Raw genomic sequence first — 27,069 nt, forward strand, 5'->3', positions numbered from 1 at the left:
GAAATAAAGTGGTTTATTGCACAAATAGAGTACAAGTTTGGTTTAAAGATTAAGAATGTAAACGATAGGAAACAGATACGTCTCTTTCTTTTTAATGGCATCTTGCTTACTATCCTAGCTGTCTATGCACAGTATTCACTATAGCATTGCTCAGTTTCCAAGTTTATGGCATCCAGTTTAATCATTAGGACTTGCATAGAGTGTGGTAGCATCACTGCCTAGTGAGATTGCCTTGAAGTATGTTAATGAGGAATAGCAGTGGGATTTGTTACCAAATTTTATTGGTTGGGTCTGCATTTCTCAGTTGCTTCCTGACAATATAATGCCCACAGTTGTAACCATGAGAACATCATCTAAGGTTACTTCCGTGTTCAGTGATCTAAACCTACCTGCTGTATTAGGGAGGTTGGTGGAGGTAGGCTCCATCCACACAGTGATATTCAAGGTTTCTGGAACAGTTTACTTAAAATGAGGTGGAGCACTAAATGACAGAGCACTCTGGTGTTTGCCACCCTGACATTCCTGACTGATTAAAGGCTTAGAAAAATCATATGAGCAGTTTTGAGCTGAAGTAGAAATGTGTTGCCCAAATGCCACGTCATAACAAGATCCCCAGAAGGAAGTTAGGGGAATTCCAGTGTATGTAGACAGTAAGTTATGGTCCTTTAGTTTTTTATAGATACATCATTTTGCATATGGAATGATCTTTTTCACGTGCATGCCACTGTCTGTGCTGTTAATTTATTCTAGAGAAGTTGGAACTAAGAAGGAAACCATGTCTGAATGTGTTGCTAGAAGACATCAGTTGCCTTTGATGGAAAGAACTGAGTTAAACATAATGTGCAGAACTGTGAGAAACAAATCTGACATCTGAATAGAGGAGTGACTGGTTTCCATTAGGCTTACTAAATCTGTCTGTTTCAGAATACCCAATATAACCTTATACACTCTTGATTTTTACAGGCTTTATTATACTCCATCTCAACTACATAAAGCTAAAATATCTAAAATATTTAACAGATGTGGAACAGTAGAGACCTCTCCAGCATAGTGTATGGGGTTGGTCCAAATAAAATAGTGATCATGGACTATAAATATTAAATGCATTTATGAAGGTAGATCATTATCCCTTACTGTGCATTGGCTGTGCTGGCACTTAAGTAATGAAAAAAACCTCTTGACTAATATGATCTTTGAAAATGAGTACTCTGAGAGCAGTTTGGTTCTGATCTTGCAGCTGCACACTAACTTCCAAAGAGTTAAGTGAGATTGGATCGTGCTCCAAATACTAGGTATACATTAATTTAAAAGGCAGTATGCAAAGGGAGTTGTAGTACAAGAAAGTTAATGAAGGCCTCAACTTTAGATCAGCACCCCAAGTACTTCCATTCTTTCATAACTGGAAAAAAGGGCTTGGAGCAGATACAGCAAGCAGACTGCAGTGGTAGAGAGTTTGTAGGTAGGGACAGTGGGCAGCATAAAGCACCTACATGAGATCAAGTAAAGGGGAAAGAATGAACACCAGAGGCATAAGGGAGGGTAATGGAGATGTGAACCGGGGGGGGGGAGCATGACAGAGATGGCATAGAGATGTGATGGACATCTGAGGAGAAGCCCTAGTGTGTAAGTCTAGGATCTGTGTTACTAATAGGAAGAGTGTGGGAGAAGTGTAAAAAGGAGAAAGGAGATTTCACAAAAATTATAGCAAAATCTGGTTGCTTCAGTCAGTTACCACTTCTTTACAAACAGCAAGGAAAGAGTGACTTGGTCTGCTCTGAACTGGCCATTTATTTTAAATGTTAGATTACTGTGGAGATAACACATGTATGATTTCTCATTAATACAAAATAGCACATTTATGGAAGTTTTCTGCTCCAAAGGTAGTTCCACACATGAGATAAATTCCCATTTTTGATAGATTATTAAGAAGAATCAAAATAATCCATTATTGCTGCATATTCCACTATATCAAGACCATTTAGAGAAATATTAAAGATAGGAACTTTTGAAAGAGGCCACTAATGTAAAACATTCTCTGTGGATCCAAAGAAGAATATATAAAACATACAGACATGCACCATAGGAACACAATTTACTTGGTGGTAATAAACTGTGTTTTTCTCGAAAGTACTAGGCTAGAGGATCTGTTGCAAGAAAACTTGTAAGCTCCTGGCTAATGAACAGAAGAGAGATAAAACATAATAATAAAATGAGAAAATACCACCTTATGATGTTTAACAACTGTTCCCATAACTGCTTTCATTCCTTTGTTAGTATTCAGTCTTTCATTTCCCGTTCTTAAACATTTAAATATCAGTGGCTCTAATATCCAACACAAGACAAAACATTGCTTCGTTACAAGGAAAAGAATAGCTCATCAACAAAACACACACCGTGCCCAGCACCTTCACAAACAGATCTGAAAGGCACAACAGATTGTGGCAATTAAAAGGAGTCTCTCAAGCACTTCAAAACACGGATACCTCAGCTGTGTGCTTCATATTAATCCAAGCCTCCTTGTAGATAGAATTTGACAAGAAGGTCCTTCATTATGGCTCTGTATTGCATCTCTTTTAGCACTAAACATCTGAAGTGAATGAAAATTAGGATACCATCTATTTAAATATTCACAGTGAGATTTATATTATGTGTATTCGTGACATAACTTACCTGGAGTAAAACATGTCAGACGAAAGGCAGTAAGGGGAAACGTGTTTTATAACATGGGCACAATTAAGCGCCATTCCCCTTATTAAAATGGCACTTCTTTGTCTGATGTATGCACACACTGTAGTGGAGGGATGGAGAAATAAGACTTAAAAAGAAAAACCCAGCACAGAAAACAGAAAAATCCCCACCACCCATCTGTACAGTAGTGAAAGAACAAAAAGGAGGGGGAAATCCTTTTAATTATTATGATTAATTATGTTTATTACAGAAGAAATAAGCTACCAACTAAGAGCAGCCCTCTGTCATGGTAGTAAATCCGAAAGAGTAGGCAGTCCCTGCAGAGCTTGCAATCATACACAAGCCCAGGTAAAGCTCTGGGGAAGGTGACATAAAGTACAAGAAAGAGCTTTATGGTGGAGGTAGATCTTAACATGATTTCTGCAATTGCTTTTTGCCTGCTTTCCTAAATAAATAGGCTTGTGGGATCATTCTGAAGGGGGGCTATAGGGATGCTGGGGATGGACTATTCATCAGGGACTGTAGTGATAGGACAAGGGGTAATGGGTTAAAACTTAAACAGGGGAAGTTTAGCTCAGATATAAGGAAGAAATTCTTTCTGTAAGGGTGGTGAGTTTCCCAGGGAAGTTATGAATGCTCCACCCCTGGCAGTGTTCAAGGCCAGGTTAGACAGAGCCTTGGGTGACATGGTTTAGTGCGAGGTGTCCCTGCCCATGGCAGGGGGTCTTGTGCCATGGGACTCGATGGTCTTAAGGTCCTTTCCAACCTTAACTGTTCTATGATTCCGTGATTCTCTTTGCGTACCTGTATGTGCTGGTGACTTGGTATTTACCCTTGTAACAACATGGGAAGTGCTTGGGACTGATGAGGGAGAATCTTCTGAGAGATGACCTGCACTGAAATTTGTGAGCAGACTTTGATTTGGTTGTCAGTCCTTCACGACATGAGAGTAATAGGAAAAGCAGCAATACTCTGCCCCATAGCTTACTAGGGCCGAGTATTGCTTAACATATTATCAGGAGAAAAGAAGAGGAGACATTAGTGTTGTTGAGCCTTTCCAGCTGCCTTACATTTCCCAGTGGGTGTGTGCCCCTGCAGTTGTAATCACAGTCTCACTGTAGGTCCTACCTACTTGACAGTAAGAAGCATGGCCTTGTTTTTGAAGTGAAACTACACATAGATTCCATCTTTTTCATGCTTAATTAGTATCAGATGACCAAATACACAGTGGGGTTCTTGCTATACTTCATGCTATGTTTCGGCAGCTAAATATAGCTGTATTACCTCAGAAAGACTTAAAAGACCTCCCCAGATACAGTAGTCATGCCAGTGGTTCTTTAGGGACTCCTCTTACTTTCTGATTTGGTTACAGTCAGCACTAGTGTGTGTGTGAGTGGCCAACACTTAGGACTTAGCACAGAAATGCCTGAGCTCTTGGGAAGGAGAGGGAAAAAGGATGCAGCTGAAATACACTGAAAGTGGAGATTCTTCCTAGTCTCTGTGTGCCATCTCTGACTTGTTTCATGATTTGTGGTTAGGAAAATGCCCAAGGCAGAATGAAGGCTATGTAATGTGATTGCTCATGCAGAGGATAAGAAGACAAGTGCATGGGAGTCTGCCTTTGCTTAGATCATCCTTTGTCATCACAAATAATTGTGCCTTCCAGAACTGCGTGTGGATACATGAACCCTTGTGGGCTTGAATGTGGAGCAAGCAAAGCTGTTCCTTGAGTTGCTATGTAAATGAGACATGCCACAACTTGTTCTTCATTTCACTGGTAGCTCCTTGTCAGGAAAGAATGCTGATCTGGGTGCAGTGTTTGCTGTCAGTTCTAAAATCCTGTATCTCACACCTGTAGCTTTTTGTTTTAAAGCATGCAACTTATCCATGTGTGTATTTATGGTACTTGCTGCAGTTTCAGGCTACAATTAAATGGGAACAAAGCTGGACATTCAAGCAGAAGTGGCCAAGAATCATCAGGCTCAGCTGAATCAGTGACCGTATTTAGGCAGGAAAGAAGATGCTGTTACATGAGAAAGCAAGAAAAAAAGAGATGGGCGGGTCACGAGTAAGCAGCAAAAAGGAGCAGGCAAGGATTAGATACAAATGAAAGGGGGAGCAAAAGTATCTTGCTGAAAAGGGGGAAGACAGAATATCAGCAGAATGTTTTGCTTTACACTGTCTTCTAGTGGTAGTCCTTGGATCATTTTGCTGGGGTTTCACCTATTCCAAACTAGGTTTCATTACAATACCAGAAACCAGCTCCAGTCTGCATCTCTCTACTCTTCAGTAGAGCTGACCTCTTTTATTTGCTCCTCTTGAACACTGCTTGAAATTTAGATAAGGTCTAACAGAGCCATATGAGAGTAGAGTCTAATTTAGACCCATCATTTGAGGAAAGAGGATGATGGGTTTAATTTTAAGTAAATAAAAAGTTGAACTTTTGGTGACATGAAAAATGGAACAGAACCTTCAGAAATCTCAGGAGAGACTTCAGGGAAAGCTATTCTAATTGATTAAATGGGAACTTTGTTACTTGTACAGAAGATGGTCTGAAATAATAAGTGTAAAAAGGAAGTGTAAAACCATCGGACAAATGAGTGTTCTGAACATTTCAACCCTCTCGCTGGAAATAGCAGTGCCTTTATATAGTGTGAATGAGATAGAAAGAAAAACTTTCAAAGCCACCTTACATCTCTGGGTAAATCCAGGCCAGTTCTCCATCCTGAATTGCAGGTATATACAGCACAGGAGAATGCAGTCATCAGTTTCCCTAGTGCAGCAGTGAGAGAGCTTTTGATCTTTGTGATCAGATTATCTTGTTAGTGGCTTTTGAGAAGGCAGTAGAAGCAGATGATAGTCCATGTAGACCACTTTGTCCTTATGTTGCATTTTAACCTGGTTTCATAAATAGGCACAGCTTATATAATGTGCTCTGCTGTGCCCCTGCCTGGCAGCCTTGCTACTCCCTCCGTGTCTTTTTAACCCTTTTAGCCAATTTTAACCCAGTTTAACAGATCTAACAGTTCTGTGAGTAGAGAGACCCACCGGTAAAAACAGTGTTGTGAACTTCATCTTTGGGACATCAGAGAAGGGGATGGGAAAGCCATAGTAAAACAGCTTCAGTGGCAGCTGCTGCTTCCAAAAGTATCTGTTTCTTCCCTCTTCTTCCCTTTTTAAATAAAAATGACTTAGCAAAAACATTCAATTCTATGTCCTCAAATGGTACCATGAAACCATGGGAGGGCAACATCTGGAATGAGAGTCTTTTCGACTGTCAGAGTCATGCAACATGAAATGCATTTGTCTGTTTGGTTACAGCCCCACGCTTTCCCAAACAAAAAAAAATCTGGACTGGCCCTTCATGTGGAATAAATTGGAGCAGCTCCACAGAATTCAGTTTGCTGATTCATAGCAGCATAGGCTCCCATCCTTCCTCTTTCGGTACATGTGGCACCGTCTAAATAGTACAACGCATTTAGCAATATGATATTCAAGATTTCAGAGCAGTCGGGTGGCACTGAGGCAGTGTGATTGGTTTTAAATGTGGGGTTGGGTTGCAGAGTTATTAAAGCTTGCTAGCTTATGGAATAAATAATTTGTGATTGAGCCCCCAACATCAGTATATGTGAAATGGATGACAAACATCATTATCTATTTTCTGACTGTTTTCCATACTTTAATTCCATGCTGTACTTTAGTGCTTGGTTGCTGGGATTTAGTGTGGAGGAGACTAAGCAGACCACTGCTTCTGTCGTGTTTTAACATGAAACATCAAATCCAAAGCCTGGGTCCACTGAGCACTACCAAATAATGAAAGGCTTTGATTGTTCACAAGTCTTTCCAATGAAATGTCAAACTTTTCTTACTTTGAAAATGATCTTCACAAACATAGAGCTTGAAAACAGATAATTATCCAAGAACATGAAACAGAATTAACATGCACTGGAGCATGTCATGAATATTACCTTCAGCAAATAAAAAAGGTAATTGCTGTCTGAGTACAAAGCAAGGAGAAAGGTTGGCTCTGCTCCTCAGACAATTTATATTGGCCACAGTTTATTCATTTAACCCATAAAAACATGCAGCTTATCAGAAGGGTGCCATTCAAAGGCTGATGGAGTGTAAACAGCCTCCTGATTGCAGGCACTTCTCATTTCAGACTTCCCAGGTCTGATCAGACAGAAGGTACTTGGCCATTATTAGAAGTCTAAAAGCTGATGAGTCGGAGCTCCTAGTTAAACAGAACATTTGTAAATCACACTAAGCCCCAGCAATAGTTATTAGGGTTTTTGAGCCACCTTTTGACTTCAGGTACAAATAAGAGTCTTCATTCTTAGCCTGGAATGGACATCATTTGGTATGCATATACAATTTTCCCATGTAGAAATCAGACAAGCAAGAAAATAACACTCCTCATAGGTAATGGGAGTAGTTCTGGTTTGTGATCTTCATTTTGCAAATCAATTTTCTAACATTAGAAACTAGCAGAGTGTAGAGACACAGGGTAGGAGTCTGGAAGAGACCCCCTGAAATATCACATGGAGCTCATTTACACCATGGGCAATTTGGCTCTCAAATGTATTCAGCCAGGTCTTCAAATGCTTGAGAATTTTCATCCCCATCTTGCTCTTGAGAGGCTGTGCCCAAAACTTGTAACTCTGATAGCTAAAAAGCCTGGTTTTCCCTTTTTTATATCTAGGCTAGTTTTATTCTCAGATATCTCTCCATATTTAATGATAATAATACATTTATAGACAATAATTCTATTCTCCCAGTCATCTTTGTGCTAGGAAAAGCAAGCCGTGTTTTTTCACAGGAGACTCTCCACTTCCTCTGGTCATTTTATTGATTCCCTGCAAAAGCTATCCCACTCAAAGCTCCTCCTTTCCAAGTATGGAGAAACAGTGTCGTAAGCAATGTAGAACAGATTAATTTGTGACAGCACAGGAGGCAATGCTTGCTTGCCAGGTCTGGAATCATGCTTTTGTGTCTCAGTGTGGCAGAGACGCGGTGTGTTCATCTCCCAGCCACTTACCTTTGCACAGAAACCTGCCTCATGGTTTCTGATGATTACAGAAAGTAAGTGCAGCTCCCACTGGTGACAGCACTATCATTCATCTAATATGTGCACACACGCCTTGCATGTGTCTAGAGATGTTGCTGCCCATATTTTTCTTGCAAGGGGCCACATCACAAGGACTGGTGACAGTGTCATTCTGAGCACCTCATTGGCATGTTCAGCAACCCTCTGCCCCTGAAGCTGTTGTGTCAAGGAGCCACTGTCCCCAAAAGGACTGTTTTGAAAGGTCAGAGACCTTTTGTAAGCAGCTCCTGCATGCTCTTCACCAATAATTATTCTAACCTTATGTTTTTATTGCAATTGTTTACATTTTTTAAATCTAAATTTACATTGTTTAAGTTCTTCTTGTTGTTTGGTTTTTTTTTTACTTTAACAAGATGCAGAAAGTCTTAATCTAACATGACAGGTTTTTCAGCCATCTGCTCTATTTTAAGAGTACATGTACTGCAGTTTAAAAAGGAGGCCTTATTTGTTGGGAAAGACTACGTTAAGCTAAACTGTCTAAAGATGAAATTCATGCCTGTGGCAGGGACTAACCCAAGGTGTATGTCTAAGTTAGTAATACTAGACATCAGAGCAGAAAGATCTTCTTTGGTGTATCATGTAATACCCAAAAGGTACAGCCCAACACCAAGATAAGGCTCAAGGAGAGGTGTTGGATTGCTTCCTTGACCCAGCTGGCTTACTGAATTCAAATCCAGTTTTATTCATTCTCTTTAAACACCTGTTGAGCTTGGTTAGAACAGATTATTAGCTAGAGGAAGTCTTTTTGTATTTGAGCTCACTTTACATCATTCAAAATGAATACTTTCGGATGGCAGTTTACCCAAACTGCTATTTTGAAGCATTTGCTAATAGTGGTAAGATTCTGTGGTTACACATTCTTGTTGCTTCTTCACAGTGTAATCAGTAAATACGAGAACATATGTAGCTTGTGGAATTTAATTCAGTGAATATTAATGATCATGGTGCTCACATTCTTCTAGAAATAGACTCACCTTTACTAAGCAGTTAAAAACCAGAAACCGTAAACGTCAAAACCATAAGTATTAATCCTGCAGTATAACAGGGTGAATCTCTGAGATTCCAGCTGAAATAATTCTCTTACATTTATAATCAACTGAGAAAAATTGCTTTTAATTTCTTGACTGTGGATTATGGATCTGCAGCGGACTATCCAGGAAATCAGAGAGAGACAGCCAGATCAGGGGAAGGGCACAGAGGGGCAATGAACAGTATTCAAAGAGAAACAGAAGTGTGGATCCTTAGGTATCTAGCGTGTCATCTGGCAATAAAAATAGGAGGTGGGTAACAAGTCAATCTGCATAACCAAGAGAACAAAAAGTAATCACAGGTAAAGACAGGCTTATGCAAATACAGAGCCTCAGGGACAGAGGACTGGAAAATGTTTGTGAAGGTACAGCTATAAAATTAGGAGGAAAAGTTTTATATATCCAAAAGAAAGGTACGGTTGCAAAAAGCTTGTACAGAAACTATAAAAAACTAAATCCATTGGAGGAATACAGATGCTCTTTCAGAAAGCAGTAATTTGGTGATTTAATGGGAAAAAGACAAACCAAACCAAATAGAAACACCCATTCCATCAGCTCTTTAGCTTGAAAAAGATGGATGGATAAACTAACCTTCCCAAAAGATGTACAGCTTGTACTGAGAATGCTCAGCGTCACAGTAGGAGACTTGAACAAATACTTTGAACAACAGAATTCTAGAATGAAGCAGAAGATGAAAAGCAAAATATGAAACACACTGTAGAAGCAGTTGTGTCATTTCCTCTGCAACGCGTAGTAATCCTAAGGAAGCTTTAGGTCCCTGTGTACCACCTACTGCTGGATCTTGTGAACTTGTCCTGCCTTCTGAGCCTGTTGATGGAGATGGGCTGCAAGCCAAGCCACTCGAATCGAATGTTTTGGTTTGGAAAGGATCTTGAAGCTCGTCTGGATCCAACCCCCTGCCACAGGCAGGGACACCTTCCACAGGCAGGGACACCTTCCACTAGACCAGGTTTCTCCAAGCCCCATCCAACCTGGCCTTGAACACTGCCAGGGATGGGGCAGCCACAGCTTCTCTGGCCACCCTGTGCCAGAGCCTCAGCACCCTGACAGGGAAGAATTTCTTCCTAATGTCTGATCTCAATCTTCCATCTGTCAGTTTTGAGCTATTCTGTCTTGTCCTATCACTACAGTCCCTGATGAAGAGTCCCTCTCTGGAATCCTTGTAGGCCCCCCATACACACCTCTTTTCCAGGCTGAACAGCCCCAACTTTCTCATCCTGTCTTTGTATTAGAGGTGCTCCAGCCCCTTTATCATCCTCACGGAGACATGCTTGTTTGCATGTGCTTGAAGAAACCCTTCCCCCTTCAGTCTACACACACACACACACACACACACACACAGAGCATTGGTATAGACAAGTACAAATACTAGTGCAGGTAAATGGGAGGTATTTAGGTTAGAGAGAGAAGCATAAACTAAATGAATATACCAATATTATTCCAGTTCCCTAGTTAGAAAACCTCTGGTTGGGAGAGAAATGAATAAAATTCTAAGCCCATTGTCAGCCCTTCATGGTGTTGCATAAATTATGTATAGCTGTTCAGTTCAATTGTTTTAATATTGTACAGGTGACTTGTAAAGCAGGAGTGTTACGCAAAGGTTATTGTAAGGACCTGAATAAATACAGCAGAAGGAAACCTTCTGGGGGTGTCATTTGCTGCAGAAGGTTAGATGCGTCTTCTCCTTAGCTAGAAAAAGGATTTAAGAGTCGACTGGTACTACTTCCTTGAGTTGTACTGCTTTCTGAAGGAACTGGAAGGGGGTAATGCACGGGGCCTTTTGGGATTTCTATGAAATAGAGACAAAGGAAGAACAAACCAAAGAAAATGTCTGACAAAATTGAAGACAAATATGTTCATTTTGCTTATTTTCACAGTAATACATGAGTGCTAGATAAATGTGAAAAGAAACAGCTAAAGCAAGTGCCAGATGCTTTTAAAAAGGAGCTAAGAGCATATGTGGAGGAAAATTAACCATAACTGTTATCTCAAAGGAGAGGACCCACTTGGAATAAGCATCTCTATGGCAGTTATGTCTAAAATTTGTTATGTTGCTATTGTTTTGTAAAATGATAGAACATCTGCTCAGTCACAAGGCACCAGTAAAATGCAGCTTTATGCCTAAAGCAGTATGTCAGTGCCTAACAAAAAATGTATATAATAGGCTAAAAACAAAGGCACATTGTCTTTTGCAGTTGTAGTCATTTCTGACCTAATAATGGATTAAAAAGGAGGTTTTATTTTTATTTTGGGAAAAAAACAATGGAAGGATTGAGTCAGTTGGGACTCTTTTTCAACATGAGGCTTTGTACGTTATTTGTGCCTAAGCTGGAAAAATGCTTTGTCTCTGCAAACGTATTTATGTCACTAAAGCACTTTTTAAAAGGCAACTACTTGTAAGTACCTTATGAAAAGGTGATGCTTAATTTCCATTTCTAAATGCAGTGTATAATCAGATGCTACATGCGCATTGGGAAAGCACCAGCAAGTGATACATGCGCTCACATGACAAGCAGACAAAAGTCAGATTTCACCTCAAAGCTGTCTTTTCATAGAGTAGAAGCCTTCACAGGGAAATCTGTCACATAGAAAACTAATTAAGAAATCCCTCAGGAAACAGTTACTGGATGGGATTTGTCTCTGAATATTCCAAGCACACAACTTCTAAGTGGCTTTATTCAAAACGTACATTCTCTTAGATTTTCATTGTTGTGTTCGCTGACCTGAAAAGCCTGAAACTCTGATGCAAAATACAGTTTTAAAACCTATTTTCAGTCAAATTGAGTTTATTATCCTCCAGCTTAGAGATATACATGCATATATGACCATTCAGAATCAGTGAAACAGATTGAAATTGGCAGTTTCAAACCACGGTTTTCACAGAGCTAAGCAGTTATTATTTAATAAATGTGTGGAAGTATTCAAGTGCAACATGCTTTCATGACAAACCAGGAGAATAAATATATATTCTAACACTCCTACAGTCAGAATGAGGGTTATGGTTAGGGTTAGACCCAGCCCTCAGCAAGTTTGCCGATGACACCAAGCTGTGTGGTTCGGTTGATACGCTGGAGGGAAGGAATGCCATCCAGAGGGACCTTGACACGCTTGTGAGGTGGGCTGATGCCAACCTCATGAAGTTCAACCATGCCAAGTGCAAGGTCCTACACCTGGGTCGGAGCAATCCCAGGCACAGCTACAGGTTGGGCAGAGAAGAGATTCAGAGCAGCCCTGTGGAGAAGGACTTGGGGGTGTTGGTTGATGAGAAAATGAACATGGGCAGGCAGTGTGCGCTTGCAGCCCAGAAAGCCAACCATATCCTGGGCTGTATCAAAAGGAGCGTGACCAGCCGGTCGAAGGAGGTGATCCTGCCCCTTTACTCTGCTCTTGTGAGACCTCACCTGGAGTATTGTGTGCAGTTCTGGTGTCCTCAACATAAAGAGGACATGGAACTGTTGGGACAAGTCCAGAGAACGGCCACGAGGATGAACAGGGGACTGGAGCACCTCCTGTATGAGGACAGGCTGAGGAAGTTGGGGCTGTTCAGCCTGGAGAAGAGAAGGCTGCGTGGAGACCTCATAGCAGCCTTCCAGTATCTGAAGGGGGCCTATAGGGATGCTGGAGAGGGACTCTTCATTAGGGACTGTAGTGATAGGACAAGGGGTAACGGGTTAAACAGGGGAAGTTTACGTTGGATATAAGAAGGAAATTGTTTCCTGTTAGGGTGGTGAGGCACTGGAATAGGTTGCCCAGGGAAGTTGTGAATGTTCCATCCTTGGCAGTGTTCAAGACCAGGTTGGACGAGGCCTTGGGTGATATGATTTAGCGTAAGGTGTCCCTGCCCACGGCAGGGGGGTTGGAACTTGATGATCTTAAGGTCCTTTCCAACCCTAACGATTCTATGATTCTATACAAAGCTAAGGTGCTGTGTGTCACATACTCTTTGAAGCCTCTGAAGTCTGAAGGACTCTTTTATGTGTCTGGGAATGTAAGTGCTATATCATCAAGTATTAATAAGGGAGATAGACAACAACCATCCTCATCTGACTTCTTTCTTCTCCATAAAACCATACATCATCAGAATTTTTCCACCTCATCAGAACAGAAGATATCTTTGCTGGAATAAATAAAATGCATGAGCATAGCCGTCTGTATCTGACTCAGATCTGAATAATAATATGTGCTTTTTACGTTTCAGCTTCCTACAGAAAGACTTTAGTTTCTCAAAAAACCTTAGGAGGTTTATGAACCTGCTCTGAAGCCTGTTGCAATTGGAAAAATTTCTGGATTTGAGTCAGTTTCAGTTGAGCTGTACAAATCTTATTGATCTATTTGTATAACCTTTTGGTGAGTAAAAAAAGTACTGGTTTTCAGATGTGGTGAAAACTCGATGACTTAATTTTTAAGCTCTTATGATTCAAGTATTCTCTGGATTCTTAGGCAGCAGGTATCTTCTGCTTTGTGAAAGGAAAGGTACAAGTCCCACTGCCCAGCCTGAAATTCATTGCAGTTGTTTAACCAAAGGATTGACTCTCAGCATTAAGACACTGTACTCCCAGGCTGAAACTATTGTGCAGAGTTGCCAGTGTCTTTCATTATGATCTTCTTGGAAAGCTCCACCATCCTAGTCCATCCTGGTGCAGTCTGTGCTATTTCAGTGCATTCTCAGGCCTTTGAGAAAAGATTCTATGATTCTATGAGAAAAAGAGATGGAGAAAGGCTGGCATAAGCTTCGCTATCACACTAAAGCAGTGATCTCACTAAGGTCTTTTGGCAATAGCCAAAGGACAAGTGTTTCTGCGAGATGTGAAAAGAGAAAGGTGCTACATCACAAGTCACTATGCAGTGGTGACATGGCTTCGCAACAGAGCTGCATGGTGTGGGTGGAGCTCCTCACTGAAGTGGCTGCATGATTTCATCTCCAGGAATGGGTTGGTTTATAGACAAATGATTAATTTTGCATGAAGTTGGGCTCTGGTCCATCATTTTAGGTGAATGGTAGCCACAGATGTAAAAGTCATTGGAAGGGTTTGGGAAAGGTTGTACAAGGTGAAAAGGGTTGGTAGGTCATACCTGAGTTGACTTGAGGTGGTAACGCTGAACTTGTATGTAAGCAACTTGATATTCTGTGCAACTCGATGGCCCTCTCTACTGGCAAGCCAAGAAAGAGCCGGGTATGCCTTCATTAAAGCAGGTAGGAGATGCAGATATGGGCTACAGCTAATCTCTCTTTGTAGTGAAGATACTAAGAAACCTGTAAAATGCTGCCATACACTGTGTTGAAAAGCTGAGCTCTTTTCTTGGGCTTTCTCCAAGAAGGTGGTGCACATTTGGTTCAAAGATTTACTTATTTTGAGCAGAGGTCAGGATTGAGCCGTGGGCACTGAAGGAAATCAAATCTTTGAAAAGAAGGAGCACCTTAACATGCAGTAAACATATTTGCTTTGACTGGCAACAGTCATTAAAAGCCCTTATTACATTTTGTGTCTATTCTGTCCGCCACTTAGCCATTTCTTTTCATTCTGAAGGATTATAACTAAGAACGATGAGTCTTCTCTGATACAGCCAGGACACAATAGAACTGTGAAAGAGCTGGGTTATCTTTCTCCCTCATAGGCAAATCTTTTCCAATTGTTCAACAAGATGCTGTTCTGTATTGCAATGGCATCAGTCTTTACGCCTGTGAATACTGAGGCTCAACATTAAGCGACTTGTTTATAAAAAACAGTCATGCAGTAACAATTAGAGAGTGTTTAATATGCTTCCCCACTAGAGTCCATACCCTCTCCTCCCACTTACTGATCTTCCCAGTGCAGTGTGAAGTTATTTGTGTCTTCAGAATGAGCAAACAGATCTTTTCAGTGAAAGGGTGAAAAATTTCCTGAGTGCTGCCATATAGAAGTTGGCATCTGCTGCTCCATAGAACAGGATCTCTGCTGCACTGATCCAAACATTTGTCAGCCCCAGAGTGGAGGATAGCAGTCCACAGTGTCTGAAGAAGAAGACTATCACACAAAGCTTCCCACTACAGAGAAATTGCTGCATCTGTCATCATCCTTTCAACCCAGCTAATACAGTTGTATTAGCCCTGTGCTCCAGTTCCTCCCACAGCTCCAGCCCACCTCCTTTTTAGTGTGAAATGTGTTTGAATCTTCAAAGTAGCTACATTTCAAAATACATTTTGTTCAGTGCCAAGAATAATCACAGTCCTTTGGGATAAAGCAGATCACAAAGCCTGAAATGGATCTGCAATACGTTAGGGAGAGATACTTGTGATGAAGGATATTGGATAGATTCATAACCTGAGTGGCTTCAAGAAGCATTACAGAGTCTTCCCATTTGGTTAATATATTTCCGCATAACTAGAGTAACAGGTCCTCATCCTACCTCATCATATCATCCCAGCAGAGCTAATACAAACAAGGTTTTCATGATGTTGATCAAGAGACAAACAAGCCAGTGTCTGTCAGAACTGTTCATGTGCATTGTAGGTTGATCTGAAAAAAGTCATCAGAAATACTGGAACAGCCGTTTCAATCCCTTGAAACCAAAACCAGCACCCCTGTTGTAATTTTCCAAGATTCACAAAGTATGGTCATCACTCACAAAATGGGGATGGGAGACGATGGGGAATAGTAACTTAATAGTAGAAACCAGGACAACTTGGGCTGTGGGAAAATCCCCTCTGAGTCAGGGTATTTGCTGGCTGTAGGGGAAGCTGAGCTGTTGGGGTTTCTCTCTGCAGAAGCTCTCCCACCTTCTCTAATACCCTGAAATGTCCTTTACGCAAGCAACCACAAATACAAGCTGTTGGGGGGATGGCGGACACCGAGGAACATGGAGTACCTTGGTTCCAACATGTTGTACAAAAATAGCACAGCTCCAACAGGAGAGCTGCTCTGAGGCTTAGTGAGTAGGTCCTCCTCTCAGGTTTGGGGTACAGGTTCAGGCTTCTGCACCATCCTTCGTTGAAGAATGCCTAATAACAGGAGTCTAAGCCAGTTACTTAATTTCCAGATAGTGCTGCTCTCGTTCTTCCCTGGATAGGCTGGGTTTAGGTTCACTGAAAATGAATTTTTTGGAACTGAAAAATCATTTGTTCCTTAGCACTAGTAGTAGTCAACTGTTCATGGTGACAGGAGAGTTATTTAAAGATCAAAAAGGTGAGTTTGGGGATAAATAGATTGGTTTAGCATTATCATGATATATTTAGATTCATTTTAGAAAAGGCTTTCTTATTTTATAGTCAGTCCAAGAAATATATCAAGTGAAATTTCATGAACAAGTAGTAGTTGGTACAGGCATCTCAAATGACACTGTTCTGGGTAGGGGCTGAGGTTTCCAAGTGACCATGATGAAAAGTAGCAATTACCCTCAACTCTTCAAAGGCTGTCAAATATATTGTGGTCTTAAACTATGAATAACCCAAAATAAGTACACTGACAGCTGGCGGATTGTACCATCATTAAGCAGTGATCTCCAGACTGTGGTTAGCAAGAGGAAAAGCTGCAGTACCAGAGCTCTCTGTGATGACGTTGCTGGATGTGGTGCTTTCTATTAAAAGTTTGATGATAAGTGTCCCTCATCATCTGTGGTGGAGAAAATTTGATGGTATAGTCTGTTATCCCTAAATATTAGGATGTCATTGCCAGAAACAACTTTCAACTTGAGGAGCTGTTCTTGAAAGTGAATGAGAAACTGCTTGTTGCTTTAGCAACCCAGCTTGGTCACCAGAGGTAGGAAGTGTTTAAATATTCTGACCATTGTTGGTTTTTCACTTTTTCCATTTTAGCTGGATGCTGAGAAGGCAAAATTAAAACTGGAAAGATGGGCTTCCCAAGATGCTGGCAGTGGTGGTGGAAAAAGTGAAGAGTTGGAGTCAAGTGGGGATTGTGATGATGAAGATGGCTGTCAAGGATCTGGTGACAGGATTCACACAGCAGGTAAATAAAGTTTCTATAGGCACGTACAGAGCTTAGAAATTCATAAATGTCACAATCAGGTGGACAGAGCTCAGACTTGCACTGCTTAAATTACTGTCAAAATCCTACTTAAAGGATTTGAATCTTAATCTGAAGAGATGCAGTAAAAATAGAGTGATACAGACAGTAACCCAATATAATTTAACACTTGGCATGCAGATAAAATTTATCGTAGACTCATATCATCACAGATTTATTTGGGTTGGAAGGGACCTTAAAGCTCATCCGGTTCCAACCTCTGCCACAGGCAGGGACACCTTCCACTAGAGCAGGTTACTCCAAGCCCCTGTGTCCAACCTGGCCTTGAACGCTGCCAGGGATAGGGCAGACACAGCTTCTCTGGGTACCCTGTGCCAGCGCCTCAGCACCCTCACAGGGAAGAACTTCTTCCTAATGCCTAATCTCAATCTCCCCTCTGTCAGGTTAAAGCCATTCCCGCTTGTCCTGTCACTACAGGCCCTTGTCAAAAGCCCCTCTTCACCTTTCTTGTAGGCCCCATTTAGGCACTGGAAGCTGCTCTGAGGTCTCCCTTTTCTCCAGGCTAGACAAGCCAGCTCTCTCAGCCTGTCCAGAGCAGAGCTTCTCCAACATTGACATGGCCTACTCTGGACTACAACAGCTCCACATTCCTCTTGTGTTGGGGGCCCCAGAGGTGAACATAGTACTCCAGATGGGGTCTCACAACAGTAGATTAGAGGGGGAGACTCCCCACTCTTAACCTGCTGCTCACTCTCTGGGGGTGCAGCCCAGGAAAAGGGTGGTTTCTGGGCAGCAAGCGTTCACTGCTGTGTCAAGGGGAGCTTCTCGTCAAACAGCACCCCCATTTTTTTTCCCTTTTTAAGCATGGGGATTATGTTTCCCCTTTTCCAGTCAGTGGGAATGTCACTTGACTGCCACACCTTCTCAAATTTAGAGTGACTAATATCTCCAGTGAAATCTACATCACAGAAGTGCTGTAAAAGCCTTCCTAGGTAAGGTAGGCTTTTCAAATAAATGGAAAATTAATGTCCTCATAGGCTGTGCTAAGTGTTAAAAGTGTTTCTTGCATAATGATACTGAAGGATGATCAAGAGTTGGCTGAAAGTATATATTCTTGAAAAAGCACATGAAGTATTGAGTTTTTTGTAGTGGCAAGTAGCTGCTTAATTAAAATTCCTTGATAGCCTCCAATATGATTCTGCTATATTTATTAATGAAATCACTTGGATAATATGTCATCAAACGTACAGTCAGCATCAGAATTAACTTCCACCAACACACTGGCAATATAATACATGGGTAAGTCCTTATTACAGTAACTCAGTAGGAAGTAAGATGTTTCTAAATACTTTTTATTATTGGTGTATCATATCTAGAAGTTCTGATTCATTTCAGCTCATCAAAATGTAACTGCTTTAATTACCATAGTGTGTGTAAGTATAATGTGGTTTGGATGCAATTTGGTGCCATTACATGAAATACAGGTATAATAGTGTGGGAAAATAATACTTTAAGATAGCTGGAACTCAGGTAAGTTTAAATCTGCTTTAGTCTACTGAGATAAACGAGTGCCTCTTCCTTGTCTTTTTGCCATTAAGTGGAGAGTGGGAAAAGGAATCCCATATACAAGTGAGACTTGCAAACATGCTGTGATTAGTTTGGAGTCAAGACTTATATTCACAAATATAACAAATTCAGGGAAACCAAGCTTCAACATGTACTTTGAAATCTATGCAAAGTGTTAGATTAGGTTATAAATACCTGAAATGTAATCTGCATTGACAAGCTGTGTGATCACAATACGTGAGGTATGATCACACAGTGCCAGTGTTTTTAAGAATCATGGAATTACAACTAAGAGATCAAGTAAAGATTTTTACCATTCACTTACCAGTGTTTTTGAACAGAAGAACTTTAATGCAATGTTATTTTAAAACTACTTGCTTAACTTCTGTATTGTTTATTGTGTTAAATACATAAGCAATGAAAAGATTGCTAGATGTTTTGGGCCCTGGGGATTTGCTTTCCTCTCTATGTGGAATAATACAAACAAAAGCCAGGTGCTAACTACTCTACAATGAACAATTAAACTTTTAATACCCTGGGTTTGGAGGATGTGTACACATGCTTATGTGGACAATGGAAGATTTCAGGTGTTTAAATAAAAACTTGAGTATTTCCAAGGCTTGATATACAGCTGGCTTTAATAACAGAATCAGAGAATCATAGGACGGTTGGGGTTGGAAAGGACCTTAAGATCATCTAGTTCCAATCCCCCTGCCATGGGCAGGGATGGCTCACACTAGACCATGTTACCCAAGGCTCTGTCCAGCCTGGGCTTGAACACTGCCAGGGACGGAGCATTTACCACTTCTTGGGGCAACCTGTTCCAACTACCTTATGGTCTCATTTTTCCTTTTTTTTTTTTTCAGTCTAATTAATTATAATATTTTATGCTGATACCATCCTGGATTTAAAAGAGTTATATTTACATAACTGGCTGTTTCAGAATTTACTGGGGTTTGTATCCTATTAAAAAGGTAGTTACAATAAATTCTAGAAAATGGCATTGATTCATAACAACAAGAAGGAGTATTTTCATCGTGTGACAATAGTGATGCTGTTTCATAATTAGCTTTAAAATATTGCAGTATATACAAGCCACGAGCAGTAAATCTGGTTTGCATATCTGGATACAATTAGGAGATAAAATGCAGTAATCTCATTATAGAGCTTCTTTGCTTTAATAGTATGGTAAAGAAATAAACAAACATTGGATTAATTGAATTTCCTCTTGCTGCATGTCTGTAAGATGGTGTTTCCAATTGTACAGCCTCTGACTTTGTAATATTTCCTAAACTTAAAACCTGTGAAGCACATCTAACCATGGCTTTGGAGAAGTGGAACATGACAATGTTTACTATTACTTGCTTGCTTGAAGTCCACAGAGAATTGAGACATGAATTAAAGCTAAAGCTAAATCCCAAGTAAAACCCTGATGTGAGGCTTAGTAAAGTCAGTGGGAATATTCTTACTGACTACAGCAGGTAGCGATGAGACACAAGTGATAGCTCTTAAATGCCACTGATCTCATCAGTACATGTTGTAGCATGGAATCATACAGTAGAACAAAAGGAATAAAAGAGGAATGAAAGCCTTTCAAAACACAGACTTCTTGGCAGAGCCATCACGCTTTTAACAACAGATCCATGGAAAAGAGAAAAGAGGGGAAAGGATTTCAGTGTCAGACACTAAAATACTGAATTTAGAATGTAGTAAAAATGTACTACATCTGTCCTTTATATGAAACCTATGTGAAAATTATATTTCCAATTTACATGTTGAGAGCATTGCAAAAGACTTTGATTGCTTTTAAGTAGTTTCTGAAAACCTACCAAACACTCATTCCTTTTCACCTGCCAGGAAAAAAGATCACGTTTTCACTAGCAGTAAATTGCAGGGAGTTTCATCAATCTCTAGCTAAACATCTTCAAACATTTCTGTTCATAACTGTTAAAGGATCTCTACAGACAGGGTACACTGCCATCTTCCCAGTTTGCTTTTCCAAATTGCTGGCTCCTTGCTTTTAGATTACAGTGTGTGCCTGGTAGGTAAACACACAGGTGACTGTACTTGTATATTCCAGCCAGATATCCTTTTCCCCAATTTTTGGGGGGGTTGGGGATTACTGGCCATGTGTTTCAGCTCATTTTATAATGGATAGTAAAATCCCATTCTTTTGTTGGTCACCTTCTAGCCTTTGAGAAGCATTTCTGCTTATCAGTTAATCGTTTATTTTATGTCTTCAATTAAAATACATGGCTGTTATTTGCCACTGAGGTTTTTTTGTTTCCCCTTGTTACAAATAAGTCTTTGCTTGCCAAATTCATTGTTATCTAAAAAAGGCACTGCATACCCCCTTATCATAATGGGCTTAATTTTCTATTCTGTTTCATGTGTTTATCCAAATTATTTCATACAAACAAATTAAACAAATTCTCAGGAAACCAGCGTTCTCTTAGGAAATTATGGAAGGTAAAAGATACTTTAAAATGTCGTATTCTCACAGGCTTTCCCAGTTACCACAAGTATCTCTTCTTGGGGCAAGCTGTGGAAACAGCAGTTTCTCAAGCAGACCCATGTGTTCTTTGTTGGCAAGTACCAACTTTATAATGACAACATCTGTTAATCATCTTGGAACAAAGCTTTGCTAGGAGAGATTTAAGAAGAGGAAAGCAAACCATATAAATCCTGAGCATGAATAGGGAAGTTGCTCTGCAAGTTGCGCTGCTTCACTTCTGCAGGTTTCTAGGCAGAAGGGCAAAGCAGCATCTCAGTCTGAACCTTGCTTGGTATTGTGTGTTCATCTAAGCATATTCTTACATGAGCTTCGATCACATGTGTTCACCAATGTCAATGCTCATTCTTAAACCCTTACTAGAGTTGAAAGGGGGGTGGGGGTGGTGGGGGTGGTGGGGGTGGTGGTGGGAAGAGCAGGGATTGCTTAGTGCCCTGCAAGATCAAGCCACAAGAATATTTACTAGGAAAGGGATTATCATCCTGCCGTTCACGGAAAGATAACAGATTCCCATTATGTCCTGCTTCTCTGCGGTGCAGAGAAAAGAAAAATGTTTCAGTCCGTTCAGTGGGAAGGAAGTTAGTTGGGGGATTTCCCATTCCCAGCTGTGCTGCACAGCTGTATGCTGTCATGAGGTCCTACCCCAGCAACAGCAACCAACATTAGATCTTTATTCAGGGAAATCATCAGGTGATTAGCCATGAAACAAAGTTTAGAACAAACATTTAGACCGCAGGGACTGGGGTTTAGTGCAAGCCCAAAGTCAGCTCTATGGAGCTCTAGGCTTTGTGGAATATGTTGGAGAAAGCTGGTGTGAACACCTCCAATTGGCATGGGTCCATACACACATCTGTCTGTGAATGGGAAGGACACAGGTGTTTTGGGCTTGCTCACTAGCATGTATCACTATACTTTAGATGAAGTGCCCGACCAGTGCTGACTCTTAGACAAAGCAGATTTTAAAAACAATATTTTAAAATCCTATCAGTCTGTGCAGGCATTCAGTAAACAGACACATCCTGTGTCATCCCAGCGAGACTTGGAACATGACTATGTGTCAAATGTGCTTTATTACTGTGTTTTTTTGCCAAACACTTATCTAGTCCCAGTAACAGTTTTCTTCTATATTTCTTCCTAATTCTTTCATGAAGTTCCCTCCCTTTAATAAGAACTTTCTGAATTCAGACATCTCTCTCTGTTCAATATCTTGCTTATTGTCACATCTCAGTACCCAAGTGGCAACCTGCAACAAATTTACTTTGTTAGCGCTTTCAGATGACACATTCCAACCTTTGGCTTTCTTCTTGGCTGTTTAGACACTGCACAGCTTCAATGCATCTTTCTTCTGTAGCCAGACTATCAGAAGAGATTATGCTGGCTGTATATTTCTTCTTCAGGGCATATGAGAAAGATGCTCCTTTGCCCCAGAATGCCTTTATAAGTGCAGACAAGTAAAATGTCTGTTTTCTTAATGCCTTCTGTCTAATCTGTATCTGCTGTCACAGCTTTGGAAAGTGAATGTATTTTTCTCACTGCTCATGAATTTTTTCATTATCTTTTTTTTCTTTTTTGAATATCAATAGTCTGATTCTTTTATCCTTATTATGTTATCATTCTTCCAGTTTGTCTGCCTTTTCTAGGCATCAATATTACTGTATAAGCTGTCATTTTAATCATACTTCATTTCCATTTACCATGTTACAGGATGCACTTACATTTATATTTATCCAAATATGTAATTGTACAGCTGCTGATTTTGTAATTATTAGTACAAAACATCAATATTCTGAGTTCATAATATCTGCTGGCACTCAGCCATGCTCATCAGCTCCTCATCACCACGTCTTCACTTTCCTCACAGATGATCCTAGCTCACAGAAATACTACATTTTCAGTGTCTTCCATCGTCCTGCCTAAAGAAAACTCTCCATCATGCCTCATCCCCATCCCACTGCCTTGCAGAGCCATTTTTCTACACCCTTACTTGCATGAGACATTTTACCTCCAGCTCTGTTTATAGAAAGCCTATAAATTCTTTCATCGCCCTTAGTGTAAATGCCTCATTCTATCCACAACGCAGCACAGTTAACAGTTTAAGCTTTTACCTAAGGTTGACTTTTAAGAAAACACAGTGGTTTCAAAACTTAATATTTGTCATTTGGGGTGGTAGGTAAAGGGTAGTCTCTGTCAAGAGAAGCATGAGCAAAGCCTGCCAGAGGGACTTCAGCATGCGTAGGGAGCGAGAAAAGGGTGGCAGTTCCACTGCCTGGCTGCACATTCTGGCTTTGGCTTCTGTTGTAGAGATACAGTTTAGGAAGAGACTTGGGGGCAAAGAAAACCAGAGAAAACTAAATAATCAGAGTGAAAAGTGCAGATTTTGATTCATGCTAACTGAACTGGTAGGATCTGATCCTGAGATGAATTACATGGAAATCCTGGTGTTGTCACACTTCTATCTCATGGGTGAAAGTTTATCTGGGTGACAGGGACATTTCCTGCAGCCTCTGTTCTGTGCAAATGGGATGAGAAAACAGCTGAGAGGGGGCTTTTGAGAAGGGGATAGGAAGAGAGAGCATTGTAGAGGGATGGAAAAAGGAAGGAAGAAGGGAAGAAAGAAGGGCAGAAAAAGAGAGAGAAAGAAATAGGGGGAGAGAGAGAGGGAGGAGAGAAAGGAAGAAAGAAGGAAAGAAAGAAGGGAAGAAGAGAGAAAGACAAAAGGAGAAAGAGAAAGAAGGGAAGAAAGAGTGAAAGACAGAATGGGAGGGAGAGAAGAAGGAAGGGAGAGGGAGACAGAAAGCAAGAAAGAGATTTTCCCACCTTTCTATCCCTGATTAAATCTATGTTATAATCTACCAACACAGGGATAAGGTATTGCGTGTCATTTTATTGTCCTTCATTACCCAGTGTAATTTAAACTGAAATGCATATGAGAAGAAGAGTATAATCATTCCTAATCCTTCCTGCACTTACACTTCCTCCATTTACATGGCAGTTTGAGGTGTAAAGGAAAGGGATTTCAGTTCCTTCAGATGTTCATGCCTAGACCTGAGGTGAGAGCATTCCCAGTACCACCAGCTTGGATCCACGCAAGACCGGAGGTTTTGCCAAGTGGTATAAATGACTTTCTGCATGACCAGATAAACACATTCCCTGCAGGAGTTTCTCCTAATGTTAATGAGAACACCAGCTAGAGGAGTAACAGCCTGAGTGCCAGCTCTGTGTCTCTCTGAACAACTATGGTACTATCTCTGTTACCTTCAGAGAGGTAAAAAGGTAGTTGGGGAAGTGCAATTTTACCATTTCACCAGAGAAATGTAAATTGCAGCACATCTTTGATCATTTTAGCATCGTTTAGACCAAATTAAAGCGTGAAAGCATTGTAGTTGCTTAGGGCATAAAGCCTTCCAATGTACTGTTCCATAATGAGAAATTAAACATTAGAGGGATAAAGACATTTGGGGCTTAACTGTTTGCAGTAGTTCTGTATAAGCAGTCAGCACTGTAGGTCACTGAAGGGTAATGTGCCTTTACCAGCTTTCTATTGAAAACATTACCAGCAATCTGTGTCCTTTGAATGCACTTATTTCAGCAGAACCCTTTTTACTAACTTTGTAAGCAATATTTTATCTAGTTAAGTTCCACAGGAGCAACTCCATGTGTACATATATTTCTGAGATAGGTTTTGAAAACAGCCCTAAGCTGAAAAGTCACCGATCTCATTGTCCAGTGAATTCCTGCTCACCAGCATTTCCCATGTTTTATTAAAATGGACTTCTTTCAAACAAAGATGTCACAAAGCTGAATGGTCCCAAATAGGAACGACATAGTCAGACCACAAAGAGTGTGAATGAAAGGAGGCAGCTTGGTATGTGATGGCTAAAACTACAAGACAAGCCTCCAAGAAAAATTGCCTTACTAAACGCATGAAGCAGAACATACTTCTTGCTTCAGGCCAAGAGCAGTCTGCAGGTAGATGCTTTGACCCCACACTCATAGTGCCTACTTCTGTGAAAGTCATGTGCAAGCATCAGGCCGGCACCAAGAGTTTAGAAGCCAAGCTAAATGGAGAAAAAAACTGATCCTTCTCATGAGCTGTGTGATTTAGATCATCCTGACAAGAAATTCACTTAAGAGCTGTAATATCTGGTTGTGGCAAGTAGTGATAGGATAAAATGTGAAGGCTAATGCAGTTTGCCCCTAGAATGTCATAAAGTCAAAATTAATTAAGAAGAGTTAATAGTGAAAGGTCCTTTAAATTATTTCAAAATAGATAACTCATATAACTTAATGGAAGCTCAGTTTAAAATGCTAATGCCATTACACTGTAAGTTACTGAAACAATCCTGCAAGACTAAGGAAAACATTCACCTGTGAGTTATTATTCATGCCACACAAGGGAACAGTTACCTCGTCCCAGCTAAGTGACAGTGCTGACACCTCTGTGTACCTCTTCTCCTCCTCTTGAGGCCTTGCCAGCTCACCAGTGAAAGCAGGAGAATGAGGAACTGAATTCTAGAATACTGGAATGGTTTGGGTTGCAAGGGACCTTAAAGCTCATCCAGTTCCAACCCCTCTGCCATGGACAGTGCGGAGAACTGTTGTGCCATTTAAACCCCATGTTGGTTTAAAGCATTTCCCATGCTACTGTGTTTTAGGATTTTAGTAATATCCAGAGCTCTAGCTGTGAGGGACAACATGTTTGCTTGTGGGGATATCTGGAAGACTTTGTTTATTGCAAAGGTAAATTATTCCAGATTAATTAAGGTAAGGCTATGAGTTAATGCAACTGTAAAGGCTTTAAGAAACCCTCTGTCATCTCTCATTGCATATAAGTGGAAGGCAGATAGCACAGCTGTTTGGCAGTGGAAATTAAACTGAAAGTCACTGCCAAATGAATATAGTTTCTGTTTCTCCCTGTTGCCACCTTCCCTTGTTTTGGGATTCATGAGGAAAGCCTAAGCGGCCGCTGTTCTTTTGAAAAAGGAAAAGACTTGCTTTGTTTTGTTTTCCCTCCCTGCCTCTCTTGAACCAATGTTTCTTGGAGTCTTTTGACTTTACTTTTAGGGTGAAAATGCCTTGAGTATACCAGGTATACAGTCTGAGGTTTTCTATTCCTTGATTGTCCATTTTAAGGTATAATGATACTCCTTAAGAGAGTGCTGTTGTGCCTGAAGCCAACAGATATGCCATCAGAATGTCTCAGCTGAGAGATTTAGGATCAAAACAATACCCTGAAAGAAAGCACAGTTCAGTTTTATAGTAGCAGAGAGCACAGTACAAATGCTCTTTACTCTGTACTCAATTTACTACAAGAACAACACAACTTCAGGCTGAAGTATGTGACATATCAACAGGATCATGAATTTGTAGGGCTAGATCTGTCTGCCTTGAGATCAAGGTACTTAGAAGAACTTAAACTAGCTGATGATCTTGAATGTAGTTCAAAACCTTCCTTGAAAAGGATTCAGAGATTAGCCACATTATTCCTCAGCAGGTGATTTTGCATCTGATTTATCCCACGTTGTCTCCTGTCTGCTGGATATTAAGAGTGTTTATTTCTGTCCTTTAATCTGAAAGCAGTTAAGTTTCCCTTAAACGTAACACTTGCCAGGATGGACAGGAGAGTTAACACCTTTCAGAGGCGTTTTAGGGTGTTGTAGTGACTCAGGGAGGGTATAATGCCATCTGCTAGACCCAAATCCAGGAACTAGATGTAACATGCAGAACAGTGAAGTTAGAAACTCATTTGTATTGCATGTGTGGAGTGTGAATATGCAGAGTGAAGTCTCTACATTATGGATTTCTAAGGGTCTTTGTCATAGTTCTCCGTAATGATATTTTCTGGTGAGCAAACAACTACTTTTGAATAAGGAGATAGTATGATTTCTGGCACTGTGTAGATAATAAACTCTAATCTGAAGTCCAGGTGAAGCATGAATGTTAAGCAGTGACAACCCAGATAGCATATGAGGGTAGTAACTGCTCCCTCAGACTTTGTTCCATTTAGTTGTAAAAATCATTGAACATTATCAAAATCACAGTCTTGGCCCATTTCCCATTGAATCATTGCGCACAGTCAGCAGTTAATTCATAAAGATCAGTATGGGCAATGAAAACCCCTTTGAATCACTAGAAAGTAGGCTGAGATTAGCTGATGAAGGGGGTGAAAATCCACATGGCACATGC

The 27,069-nt window shown here is 40.6% G+C and overlaps 1 protein-coding gene across 4 annotated transcripts in view; it reads left to right on the top strand.

Annotated features, from left to right (window-relative positions):
• The window catches only part of LOC130608566 (glypican-5-like), a 386,458-nt gene that overhangs the window by 274,220 nt on the left and 85,169 nt on the right, over positions 1 to 27,069 (top strand). For all 4 annotated transcript variants that reach the window (XM_057426555.1, XM_057426556.1, XM_057426553.1 and 1 more), the window contains one exon: positions 16,637 to 16,787. In XM_057426555.1, the coding sequence (XP_057282538.1) occupies positions 16,637 to 16,787 (151 nt within the window). The remainder of the gene's footprint in view (positions 1 to 16,636; positions 16,788 to 27,069) is intronic.

Source organism: Pezoporus wallicus, unplaced genomic scaffold (assembly GCF_028554395.1).
Source record: "Pezoporus wallicus isolate ANWC-B61680 ecotype Strahan unplaced genomic scaffold, APGP_CSIRO_Pwel_v1 contig_7680, whole genome shotgun sequence".
Classification (NCBI taxonomy): Eukaryota; Metazoa; Chordata; class Aves; order Psittaciformes; family Psittacidae; genus Pezoporus; species Pezoporus wallicus.